This window comes from Protopterus annectens, chromosome 7.part0 (assembly GCF_019279795.1).
Source record: "Protopterus annectens isolate FY-2018-M chromosome 7.part0, PAN1.0, whole genome shotgun sequence".
Lineage (NCBI taxonomy): Eukaryota > Metazoa > Chordata > Ceratodontiformes > Protopteridae > Protopterus > Protopterus annectens.
Genome location: NC_056739.1, coordinates 644,215,474 through 644,229,873, shown reverse-complemented (window position 1 = coordinate 644,229,873; position 14,400 = coordinate 644,215,474). Strand labels below are relative to the sequence as shown.

Genomic DNA, 14,400 nt, shown 5'->3' with positions numbered 1-14,400 from the left:
GGAAATGGGAAGATTAACATTTCAAGTGGTAATGCAGTCTATACATCTTCTCTGACCAATATTTTAATTATTTAATAGTGAATGCAAACTGACAGGGACACATAGATGGGGGAAATGCAGTTCTACAAAATGAATGTGCAGAAATGCAATATCTCTTCCCAGAATAGGGTCTATAAAAAGAAAATGTTTTAATTCACTGAGACACTAGAATCGATAAGTATTTTCAAGTCTATGGCAATTTACTAAGGGAACGGAAATGATAGAAACAGTATAGTGGAAACTAAACTCTACAATTTTGTTTATATAACAGTTAATACTTTCAAAATATGACCAGTGAAACTGCTGCAGATATATAAAAGAGAAAAAGCAAACCAAAACAAAACAAAGCAGCATTAATTCCCATGATACTCTCCAAACTTAATAGTTAAACTTGTATTTCTGGAGGTCATGCAACATATTCACAACACTTTCAGCAACTAAACAAGGTACAAAATTAAAAGTGCTTCATAAAATTTTGCAATAAATGATACAGTAATAATTATATTTTATATTACTTAAAACAACACAAACAATATTTCCTTGTTTACGCAACAAATCATGCCCATATACCCGCTATGCCTGCAAATGTCATAATGGACCCTTTTTGTGCCACTATTTTGTAAATATACATAAGAGTTACTTTCAGTGAGACAAGGAGTCTCAGTTTAAAAGTTATTTGTGTATAAAAAAACAGGGTGAGTGACTAATGATTTATTACTATCACCCTTGGCTCTAAAATATACAGGTAAGGGATATTTCAGTCGCAGAACTCCAACCTTATAATAAAACGTCATAGTCAAAGAAAACACAGCAAAAAAGGGTCCCTTTATACAGGCCTAACAGAAAAGAAAACATATGCATAGGAAAGACAAATTCAACATTTTATAATTATTTGCTCCTTGGTTTTCTCCTTGTTTGCCTGAATGACCCTATACCCAAAAATGTGCAGTGTGCTGGCTCTCCTGAAATGCGCACGCCCTTTTCAAGTATCTTGGATTTTTTTCATTATCTGTCCTTAAGAATTCCATATGCTTTCAGCTGATACCTTTATCCATCAATCGGCATTGCTGGTTCAAACTCTGAACTGAACAATTCCTTGTATAATGGAGGGAAGTGGGACCTCACAATGTCTGGATATATTGCTCTAAATGCCATAAGTTTCTCTGTATGCCGCCCAGAGAGAGCCCTCAATGTAGATACTTTGCATATTAACTGAAAAACAAATGAGACTGAATTATTATGCAAGTCAGGAATGTATTACTACTGACTAACTTTACTAAATGCACAATTTTTCCAGTGTAAAGTTAAATGCACATTTTAAACATCACTCCAGAAGTATCACAGAGGTATCAATACCAATTTCCATGTTCTTTATGAGGTTTTTATTTCTAGGCAAATGTAAGAAGCAAAACTGCAATAGTAAACAACAGAAAATGTGAATGAGAACCGGAATCCATTAAGCTACAGAGAATATTTAGGCTGTAATAAAATCAGTACATCATATAAGACAAAACAGAAAATATCAAGAATTATCCAAGGCCTGGTATAGAACATCATAAAGTATTGTCATCTTTTTTTAAGCTGAAAGTATTATGTTGTGTCAAACATCTCCAGGCTCACACAATACTTCAACGTATGATTAACAAACAATATGTTCATAGGCAGAACTGTGAAATAAATTTGGGGTGGGGGTTTACAGGACTGGAAATGAAAAGGGGGTTTGGGAAGTTTCCTTAACAGCAACAATATGACAGATTTAATGGCTTTCCTCATTATTCAATATCACAAGACTAAACAAATTATGAAAATATGTATCTCTTCATACAATAGCACAAATGTGCACAAATAGCTGCAAGATGCTTACCCACTTTATAAAATGTAACATGACAAACAAAAGACTATAACTGCGTCAACACAACTACAAAATTAATCATGTATAAAATGTACTCATAAGGGTGGCTGCACAGCTCTCAACCTCTTACACCAATGATAATTTAAGTCATGGACAAATAAGAGACAAAAAAGAACAGGGCAGTCTTTTGGTATTCCCATATAAAATATAACAAACTACATGGATCTGTGTTAACATACATTCTTTTGAAGGAACAAATTCTCTAATGACTTTAATCCTCAGTACTAAATTTTAAAAACATATGTTCTGTAAAAGAAAGAGGATAGTGTGAGCAGAAAAAATAAGGACATTCCTGCAATTTTATTTATTTTTATACTTTTTAACTGGCTAAGGGATCTGATCCAAAGAGATTTTTCAGCCACACAAGGAGGCTAAAGGCACGAATAAAGTACAACACACAGATATGAAATCTGCAAACATATATGTCAACATAAGATACAAGTAAGGTGCAAGGAGTTGGAAAAGAACTAAAGTATGTCATAATGTATTTTCAGTAGTAGTACAGCAAAAGAAGCATTTTAGAAAAGATGGTAAGTCAGAACTCTTTCATAAGAATATAGGCTATAGATTTATGTTGGAAGTTTTCTCAAAAAAATACACAGACCACAGTGGAATATCAGAACAGTAGCAACTACCTTATACTTAAATGAACTGACATAGTGTAGTTATACAATATTACTGAAGGCAAAGGTCTCACTTTTGGCCACTACAAATTGCAAACATGGTATCACTAACAGACAACTCCTCTATTTAGATACATAGACCAACTCAAGCTGAGGCTCATAAAAGTAACCTACCTAAACTACAAAGGCCTCCTAAATTACCACAAATACTCAGCACAGGCAGCACCCACCAAGAAACATACATTTATAACTCACAGTGATTAAAAAGCCCATAAAACAAACCTTCTCACAATCCAACATCCTAGTCATAGGTGATTCTATAGTGTGACACACTGATACACCACTTACCAAGCTTAGCAACAAGAGGGTCATGGTCAGTTACCTATAGGGGGCCAGGATTCACCACATCACACAAGAACTCAAGAACTTGTACTAGACGTGCACGCATGACAAAGTCATTGTACAAGTGGGAGTAAACAACCTGACATGTACCTTCCTGGACTATAAGGGGAGAGACATGATGGAGTTTACAGAATACATGTCGAAAGCAGGTATGAGCCTAGCCTTGGGCAGCATTTTACATTCACCAAGAATGATACTACAATACAAACAAACTATTAAATTCAACAATTTCTTTAGTTTCTGTTGTTATTCAAAGGGTTCCAATATACATCAGCTTGGGAGGAGATGACTGATGCCCTAACTGCTTTGCCAGGGATGGCATGCACCTAGCCCTCAAAGACTTTTGTATATTGTCAAAAACCTTGTCCATGACATAGTATCTTTTTTAAATAATGCCAGACTTCAAAAGCTCCCAGCATAACAAAACAGAATTTGGAAAACATTAAACGGTATTACTGTTCAATGGCAGGTGATTTAACAAAAACTCTACTTCCTAAAGGAAAACACTGATATATCCATCATATTAGAGACCTGATTAACGATGATTGAGAACACCCCATCAGTGTAAGGTCTCAACGTCTGCCATGCATTCAGACCCACCGCACTAGTAAAAGCAACCTGAGATGTAGCTTCCTGATTAAAAATGTGTAAGATACACTCTACACTGATCAATCCCATTACAGCGACCATGAAACAGTGGCAAACCACTTTGCAGTTAAGCCATGATAAGGGACAAATTATTATGCCAGGGATAAAAATTCAAAGGGGGATATTACAGGGTGACTCTCTGTCACTGCTGCTATTTTGTCTTGCCCTTAACCCATTAAGCTGTCTACTTAACAAATTAGGTCATGGCTACAATTTGGCTCCCAGCAAACAACAGTGTGTAAAGACTTCTCCTTTTCTTTTTGTAGATGATTTAAAACCGTATAGTTCATCAGATGAGGAACTGAAAGCACTACTGCAAGTGAGCAAAACGTTTTCAGATCATATAAGAATGACATGTGGTCTTGAAAATGTGCAAAAGCAACCTTTAAAGCAGGAAAGCTGCAGCACCAAAAAAAACATCAGTTTGAGACAGGAATGTGATATAAAAGAACTGGAGTAAGAGGGAGTGTATAAATATTTGGCAAATTCATGAAGGATCAAGAATAAAACATGAACAAATGTGAATAAAACTTAGTAAGGAATATTTTACAAGACTTAAATTAATACTGAAAACAGCATGGACATTAAGGAATAAAGTTCAAGCTATAAACTAATTTTCTGTTACTGCCCTAACTTACAGTTTTGGAGTGATTGACTGGACCCAAAATGTGAATCAGTTGGACAGAAAAACAAGAAGGATGCTTCATGCTCATCAAATGATTTATAAAAATCAGTACATAACAAGATTATATATTCCCCATTCTGAAGGCGGCATGGGCCTCCTTGAAATTGATTACATGTATAAATCTGCAATCGTGGGACTGCACATATATATGCTGACCTCACAAGACCAAAACACAGTGAAAGTATTGAAACATAAGGAGAATAAGTTTAAGATGACTTCCCTGCTTAGTTTAGCAAAAGCATATCGACATCAAGCGTGAATGGAAATCAAATCAGAAGTAGATAAAAATCAGGCAATAACTGAATGTGCCAAAAAACAAAAGAAAGAATATAAGGTGAAGGATCAGATGAGAAGGCAAGAAATGTGGAAATGCATAAATATAGTTGCACATATTGAAAACTCTTGAACAATCTCATATTGATCAGGGTCAAATGCAGGAATGGTTAAGGAGAAGTGAATTTAAACCAAAAGATGAAAGGTTAATATTGGTGTTCTAAGACAGTGGGCTATGTACATGGCTTGCAAAGTCTAATGAACATGTGGGAGAAACAGACAAATGTAGGTTTTGTAAAATAGAATTCAAAACAGTCTCACATCTTTTTGCTGGTTGTGGGATTGTGCAAACATTATAATACTGAAGTAGCTGAAAACACTGGAAACATAAGCCACGAAGCATCATAGAAAATGATGGTTTATATCACATGGGATCAACCATTACCAACAGTTTAAAAAATAGATGTGAGAAAACCAGATACAGTAATCCATGAAAAGAAGACAAAAGTAGCATTGATCATTGAAATTGTTACACCCAGTAACTACAGTGTCTTACATACAGAGAGAGACACAAAGTCATAAAATACCAGGATTTGCAGGCAGAAAAGAGGGCAATGTGGATGAAAGATACCCAGACAGTTCCAGTATTAGTAGGAGCAATGGGTCTTATAAAAAAGAATTAACAGTTATACTTGGTTATGATACCAATACATGTAACTCCATACAAATTGCAGGAGGAGTCATTACTGGGCACATTGTGGGTGCTGTGAAGAGCACTTCTGGCTAACATCAAAGATTGAAACAATAATAATTTTGTGAACTTTAATCATACTTTGACGTAGGAATGGGGTCCATTTCCATCATGGCATTAGAAACCCAAAAGACTTGGAGAAATTAAAAAAAGGTAAAAAGGCACTAAAGGCAGCTGTCTCTCTATATTCAAAAAACAAAATTTCACCTGCAGACTCATTAGACAGGATAATGACCTGTAACTCCTCTATATCTAACTTACCGTAACTAAACCCCTTAATGCACCACAGCTAAAAGACCTTTTCTATCGTTCCTTTGGCCCATCGGAGTCCTTATGCATTCAGCCAAACACCACTGTTCTAAGGGACTTCAGCTATCTTATCATCAACTGAGAGAGTTGTACATCACTTAACATGGACTTCATGTACACAAACTCACTGGACCATTTAGTCTGCACCCCAAATAAGGGCTATATAATCATGGACATGATTCTCACTAATATGGACAGTTCTGTTCCCTACCTGTTGTAATTTCCTCCCTAGTCAAATCAGACCATAAATCAGTCATTTTCACCATATTATTGAAGGTGGAAGCTTCTTCCAATAACTCTAACTTTGGAGATTATGCTAAAGCTTATCAACTAAAACAATGTCTTTCAGCTTTTCCCAGTTAGGGGTCGCCACAGTGGATCACCAGTGCAGATTGATTGGCAGTTGTGTTTTTACAGTATCGAGTTGCCAGCCCAGCTCCCAACCTTCACAAAAGGCACACACATACAGACACACGCCTACCTACATGTCTTAAAACTCACCTGACTGCAGGCAGGACATGCAGACGCCACACAGAAGGAGCTCCAGCTGAGAACTGTCCCTTCCAAAATAATGCAATGTTAATTTAAAAATAAACCCCTATGGTGGAACCCAAATTATAAACAGACACTACAATAAAAGAAAAAAAGCTAATCGCATGTAAAAATAAATGTAACTTTCTAGTTACCAAATACTCTCTTTCCAAGCTTAAGGAACTCATGTCCCTGATCAAATCAACAAAAGCTAGAAATGGGGTAAAAATAATCATCCCAGGTAAAACACAACCACAAAGCCTTCTTTAACTATGTTATAAACTTCAGAAATAATGCTTAGTACTGCACAGAGCTAACAGTGTAGGATATCACACACTTAGACTTAAAGGACATAGCCAATGTGCTACCAGACAAATTTAGATCTAACTTCGCTACCCCCCAATATTACCAGCTCACATACTGCAATCCACACCACCCCCTCAAATCTCCCAAGAACAAGTCCTGAAAGCATTGTCCAAGGCCAAGAACATTGCTTCTATGGGGTCAGATAACATATCAGGATGTCTATTGGCCAGCATAAAACAGGACCTGTTAATACTCCTACACAGGCTATTCAATGTTAGCCTCTAAATAGGCTTTGCAACAGATGAATGGAGGACAGCAGCAATCTCCCTGCATAAAGATGGGGTATCAGTGAACCCAGGTAATTACATACCCCTAAGTCTGACCAGCCTCATCTAAAAGGCTGTGAAAAGGAATATTATGCCATTAATAAATAATGACATAGACAACCTACAATCAATCTCTTGACTCTAACCAATTTGGTTTTGTCAAGGGCAGATGCTGTCTACTTAACCTGGTCAACTTCTTCCAGAAGGTTACTGAAGCAATGGATGAGGGAAAATTGGTACACATATCTATACCTTACAAAGGCATGTGACACCATAGGTTCATAGGTGTTTACTAGGCTAACAACCACAAGGGCCTTTTTAAGCCTAACCATGCATTCCAAATCTCTAACAAGTTCTGATATCCTTGATAAGTGTAAGCAAGGGCTTGGGAGATGAAACATTTACAAACTAGTGCCTGGGAGAGGAACCACTTACAGATTGCCTGTGTCCATTAGAAACATAGGTGCCAAACCAGGGATGAATATCCTGTTCCCCATCCAATTGTCCAGGTTGGACTTGAATTGGGCAGGGAGGAACTCTGCTTCACATGGGTGAAAAGCCTGTTACAGAGACGGGGTAATCTCTGAGATGCATACCTGTCCCTCTAGCAGGTCCTATTTATATCACAGGCAAGGTTTAAATCTTTAGAATGGGTAATTCTGGTGCTGTCTATTTTGCAGGTATGCAAGAGGTCCATCAGAGTGGGGTCTGACAATGCCGTGTATGTCAGGCATAGATCTCCCCTCAAAAGCCTGTAGGAGACAGAATACAGGAATAGAGCCTTGATGAGGTCTGCATATGACATTTTAATTAAGCCCTGTACTCTTTTAGTGAGGAACCTCTGTGGATGTTCCAATTGTTGGATATGCCTGGTTAAGTACATACCAGTTGGGGCACTGTACTCAATGATAGGTCTGATGAATGCCGAATACAGTGGAACAATGACTTCCTTGGACTTAGATGCCATACCTTTGTTTATAAGTTGTGCAACACAGAAGGATTTCTTCACTAGTGTTGACACGTGATGGTCAATGGCTAGATTACTATCTATGTGTGTTCCTATGTCCCTGACTACTGGGTCAACTCTAAGGGCTGTGTTGTCAATATGATAGTTACCAGGGTGGATGACTTCCCACATTCAGGCATAGCTGATAAACTTACCTGATGACTGTAAACTTGATGCCATCATAAACTCTCCAGAAAACACCAAGATCCTCCAAGAAGGCCCTTGTCAAACAAATAGGTGCTGTCAAAACCATTGCTTGAAACAAAATGCCAAAAAATGTATAAAAGTATCCATTTGCAAGCATGATGCCCCCTGTAAATATCACATTGACAACACACCCACTGAAAATTGATCCATAATTAGGGACCTGGGAACCTATGTAGACAATGAACTGTCCTTTGATCACCATGTATCCACAGAAAGTCTTTCTTAATTTCACAGCTTATTAGTAAGGATATGGTGTCCAGGTCAAGGGATGTGATCATTCTACAGTATTCATCACTTACTAGGCCAGGCACTGAGGAAATACCCCCTTCCATATGTACAAGGTAAAACAACTGACACATCTTGAATGACCACAACACTTTCTTACCTAGGAACTCGGGGGCCTAAATCAAGAAAGCTACACTGACCACATCAAAGCCCTGTTCCTCTTCTTGAAGTCTTACAGGTTACTGAGGGTGATCTCTACCTTGCTTACAGAGCCTCAACTGACCCCATCCTTTAAAGACTTACTATGTAATTGCAAGTGCAATGGTGTAATAAACACCCACTCAAGAGATCTTAATTTATTTATTTACTTTACATTTGTTAACTGGGAAAGTCTGACTGGACACATGTCCTTTTCACTGGAGGCCCGGGGAGAAAGCTCCAAGTACAGAGTAAAATATTAAAGTAGACAGTAAAAATACAGTTAGATTACATGAATATATAAAACATACATACATTTTAAGTCTATAAATAATCTTGTTGAAAAATAATACCTTACAAAGACAGAGTTTAAACATTAAACACTTCAGAGTCATTAGGTTATATATACATTGTAATAATGCAGGTAGGATAAGATAAGTGTTACTGATAGAGTGGATATGAAGAGTTCTGAGAGGAGGGGAGAAGGGATAGGTAGTAGGTGGTAAAGGTCAAGTCAGGGTAAGTAGGAAAGTTGTAGACATGAAGAGAATGAAGAATAAAGCTAAGGGTGTTAGTGGTGTTAGTTAAGGAAGGTGGGATGTATAGGAAGTCAGCTGGATTAAGGAAAGGAAGAGGACATTTAGTGGGAGAAGCACAGATATTTGAGAGGGAAGTGTAACTGGAGTAGTAGAGAAGGAAAAGGTGAGGTAGTGGGGTGGGGTAGAGTGAATAAAGAGGGAGAGAGATGTATTAGTAGGCTGAAATTACTAACTGGAGATTAATCAGGGTTAGTGCAGTTACACAGCCACAGATGTTGTAGATGGGATTTTAAGGCTTTTTTGAAGGGGGTGAGGGTAGTTATTGCTGTGATATCGGAAGGGAGGCTGTTCCACTGCTTAGCAACAGAGTTGCTGTAGACAGAAGTGCCAGTGGAATTATTAGCTTTGGTTACTTCTAGTAGGAGTTTCTGATTTGATTGCAAAACTCTAGTTTTGGCACTTGGTTGAAATAGCTTTTATAGAGCAGGGATTTTGTCAGGGGAGTGAAGAAGTTTTTGGGTTGTTATAAGTTGGTTATAAAGAATAAGGTTGGGAAGTTCCAGCCAACTAAGAGTTTTTAGTGGAGTGCAGTGATGGGTTAGATGGGGCATATTTGTTGCAAATTTGGCAATCTTATTAAAGCAGCTTTGAAGAATGACAAGGTCTGATTTTCTGAGATTGGTGAATATTGGCGATGCATATAAGTGCGTGGAAATAAGGTGAGTACGTGCAATGGTGACTCGGATGGAGTCAGTTAGGAACTGTTTGTTCCTGTATAGCATGGCAAGTTTTTAATGCACTTTTTTACGTTGGTGGATATATGTATGTCAAATTTCAAATGGCTGTCTATAATAACCACTTGTAGTTTTGTGTGGGTAACTGGTGATATGATTGCGTTGTTAATGGAGGTAATGTTAAAGTTAATATTATGGGAGGAGCGTTGTGTGGGAGAAAAGATGATAAACTGAGTCTTATTGAGGTTTACTATTATATTCTCTTAAATTATTTAATATAATTATTATTTATATATATATATATATATATATACACATATATATATATATATATATATATATATATATATATATATAAAATATATATATAACATAATTGATATTTAATCTCCTTTGCAACATAAATAGAACATGTTAGAAAGACAGATATATATATATTTATACAATGACCCCCCCCATTAATATTCAAAAACGTGCACGCTGATTGGTCAGCGTGCACGTTGTAAATCAGAGTTATAGTAATGGAAAAAGGCCCGGTCTCCCGGACTTTTTCCAGTACTATAACTCTTTTTTGACAGCAACAGAGAACGCAAGATCTCTGTTGCTTCACACTGTGTCTCGCTATGTTAAAGGAGTTTAAAATAGCGAGACAGCTTTAAAAAAAGCAACGGAGACCGTTGCTTTTTTTAAAGCTGTCTCGCTATGTTAAACTCCTTTAACATAGCGAGTCACTTTGTAAAAAGCAATGGAGATCTTGCTTTCTCTGTTGCTTTTTTCAAAACTGTCTCGCTATGTTAAATGGGTTTAACATAGCAAGACAGCTTTAAAAAAAGCAACGGAGATTTCCGTTTCTTTTTTTAAAGCTGTCTCGTTATGTTAAACCCATTTAACATAACAAAACAGTTTGTAAAAAGCAATGGAGATCTTGCTTTCTCCGTTGCTTTTGACCACAGCTCTGATGTACTGCATAGGCATATGCATGCGCAGTACATCAGAACTGCTGCAGAATACCAGGCAGCTGCGGAAGGGCAGCAAGGAGGCATTATACAATGCCATTATTTAAGAAAAATAATTTTTTTTTTCTTAAATAATGTCATTATAATATAATAACCACTTCTGTGGTAATGCTGGATTTACCCACGGTTGGCTTTGTTTGGCCACTCGGGCTTTGCCCTCATGACCAAACCACACCAACCGTGGGTAAATCCAGCATTACCCACACCCAGGCGTGGGTTATTGCTATAATATATCACAGAGAATACCACTTCTCTTGAATCACCCTCCTCTCCATGTAAAGTAAAGTAAAGTAAATTTCTTAATCTATTCTAGCATAATCTGGATGAAAGGATGGAAACCACAATTTCACCTATGGTTTAGCAGCTTTCTCCCTTTTGGATAGTGGTTATACATAAATGTCTGCCTGAGACTGGACTATCCATACTTAAAACACAAGGTCACTGGATTACTCATAATGGGCTACAAACTTCTTGGAAATGTATAGCTAGGCTTCAAAAAAATCCTTTGAATATATGGAAAGCAAACAGGTTCCAGTAGCATACCATAATGGCTCAAGCAGTATCCAGGTTAACATGATATATTTTAGCTACAGCTGAATGGAAGAGTATAGAGAACAGAGGTTACAAGACAACAGTGGCAAGTCATATTCTCAACAACACACTGTAATAGAGCTGCAGTGGTATATAAAAGTACTTTAAACAGCACACAGTTTGCAATGATATGTTAATCAAAAGCACAAAGGCAACAAAACCCCCCCATGAAAAATAAATAAATAAATAATAATAAAGAAGCACAAAGCATACCTCTCATCTGTCCGGATTTTCACAGAATGTCCAGATTTTTGCCTCATATTTTTGGCATTTTCCTCTTAAATTTGTGTTTTTCTGGCAAATCATTAGGCTGATCTGAGGACTAAAGTCACTAATAATGACATACATTTGAGTTTCAGACTTTATATCCTTCAGAAAATGCATGCTAACACAAATCCTTTTGTTCTTGCAGCTTTCTAATTTTATAAGAGCAATATTTAAGATCTGTCCGTATTTTAAGACCTTTGTCCCCATTATACTTTGACTAGATTTCTTATGCTAAAAGGTTGAGAGCTACGGCACAAAGTCTACAGAGGTGTATCAGAATTCTGTCAAATGCATCCTGGAGTGGTATTTCAGAATACTTTAAGCAACGGTAATCAAACAATACTGCCCAACAGGGTGTGTATTATTGTGTAAATAATGCCTGTTCAGGGGTGTTCTGGGACCCGACATCACAGTAATGTTGACCATTACTTTCCACCTTATGAACAGATGTGAACAACACTAATGAACACTGTGTTTGTATGCAACTACTGTATACTATAACCACTTCTCAGATCATGGCTATACACCAGTTTCTGTATTCTGTATAGTATAACCACTTCTGAGATCATATATGGCTATACACCAGTTACTGTATTCATTGTTGAAATTTTCCACAGTATTCCACAAGTATCATCTTTTTTATTGTCTTCAGCTAGTGTACTTTTTCCCCTTGGGCTCTCTGAAAATGTGCCTGGAACAAATGGGTTAACTCAGTCAATAAAAGTAATAAATAAATGAACAAAAGAGTAATGCTGCAATGTAAGTTACTCCTGTAAGACTCAAGAAAGCAAGGTGATGCAGTAAAAGTTAGATGCATATTTTAGGGACATCCCCAATTTTGACTCAAATTTTAACTTTTCCCCTCTTATTCCCTCCTAAACCTTATGAATTTTGGAGAAAAGGTGGTAATTGCACTTAACAAATAATGACAATACTTAGAGTTACAGACTTCTAACTTCAGAAAATGTATATTAATTCAGTTTATCTTATTCTGTCAACATCTCAAGTTAATAGTACTAATATTTGATAAAGTGTCCCTAATTGCTCATGACTATTTCTGCATTTGTCCCACATTTTGTCAGGATTTGTCCCTGATTCACTAACAGCTGTGGTTAGCTGCCTGATATTAAACAAAATTAAAAGGTGTAAGTACAATAAACTGCAAAGAAAGTGTTGTCAGGAAGTAAATCCCTTAGCACAGAGACTGCAGAAGCATGTTATAATAACCTTAACTCATAGACGATTATGACTAGTATGTCATAATACCCTTAACACATAGGATACAATGACATCATTATACATTAACATACAGACTACATTAGTATGGCATAATACACAATACACAGGCTACATTAATATGTCATAATATCCTTAACACACAGGCTATAGTAACATGATTAAACCTTAAGATACAGACTACAGTAGTATGTCATCATACCCTTAACACAGACTGCAGTAGCATGTCACAGTACCCTTGACATTCAGGCTACAATTACATCATTATACTCTTAACAGACAGACTCTATTAGTATGTCATAATAACCTTAACACACAAACTACATCAGTATGCCATAATACCTTTAATATACAGCCTGCAGTGACATCATTATACTCTTAACAGACAGATTATATTAGTATGTCATAATAACCTTAACACACAAACTACATCAGTATGCCATAATACCTTTAATATACAGCCTGCAGTGACATCATCATACTCAACACACAGACTACATTTGTATGTCATAATAACCTTAACACACAAACTACATCAGTATGCCATAATACCTTTAATATACAGCCTGCAGTGACATCATTATACTCTTAACAGACAGACTACATTAGTATGTCATAATAACCTTAACACAAAAACTACATCAGTATGCCATAATACCTTTAATATACAGCCTGCAGTGACATTATTATACTCTTAACAGACTACATTAGTATGTCATAATAACCTTAACACACAAACTACATCAGTATATCATAATACCTTTAATATACAGCCTGCAGTGGACATCATCATACTCAACACACAGACTACATTAGTATGTCATAATAACCTTAACACAAAAACTACATCAGTATGCCATAATACCTTTAATATACAGCCTGCAGTGACATCATCATACTCAACACACAGACTATATTAGTATGTCATAATAACCTTAACACACAAACTACATCAGTATGCCATAATACCTTTAATATACAGCCTGCAGCGACATCATCATACTCAACACACAGACTAAATTAGTATGTCATAATAACCTTAACACACAAACTACATCAGTATGCCATAATACCTTTAATATACAGCCTGCAGTGACATCATTATACTCTTAACAGACAGACTACATTAGTATGTCATAATAACCTTAGCACACAAACTACATCAGTATGCCATAATACCTTTAATATACAGCCTGCAGTGACATCATCATACTCAACACACAGACTACATTAGTATGTCATAATAACCTTAACACACAAACTACATCAGTATGCCATAATACCTTTAATATACAACCTGCAGTGACATCATTATACTCTTAACAGACTACATTAGTATGTCATAATAACCTTAACACAACAACTACATCAGTATGCCATAATACCTTTAATATACAGCCTGCAGTGACATTATTATACTCTTAATAGACTACATTAGTATGTCATAATAACCTTAACACACAAACTACATCAGTATACCATAATACCTTTAATATACAGCCTGCAGTGACATCATCATACTCAACACACAGACTACATTAGTATGTCATAATAACCTTAACACACAAACTACATC

General features: G+C 36.5%; 1 protein-coding gene across 2 annotated transcripts in view; it reads right to left on the bottom strand.

Annotated features, from left to right (window-relative positions):
• Positions 1 to 499: 499 nt before the first annotated feature.
• Positions 500 to 14,400, bottom strand: part of LOC122806629 (nuclear receptor ROR-alpha A) — a 1,380,884-nt gene continuing 1,366,983 nt past the window's right edge. The window contains exon 9 of one of the 2 annotated variants that reach the window (XM_044077212.1): positions 500 to 1,251. In XM_044077212.1, coding sequence (XP_043933147.1) covers positions 1,087 to 1,251 — 165 coding nt within the window. In that variant the 3' untranslated portion in view covers positions 500 to 1,086. The remainder of the gene's footprint in view (positions 1,252 to 14,400) is intronic. The other variant, XM_044077211.1, reaches the window with a different exon arrangement.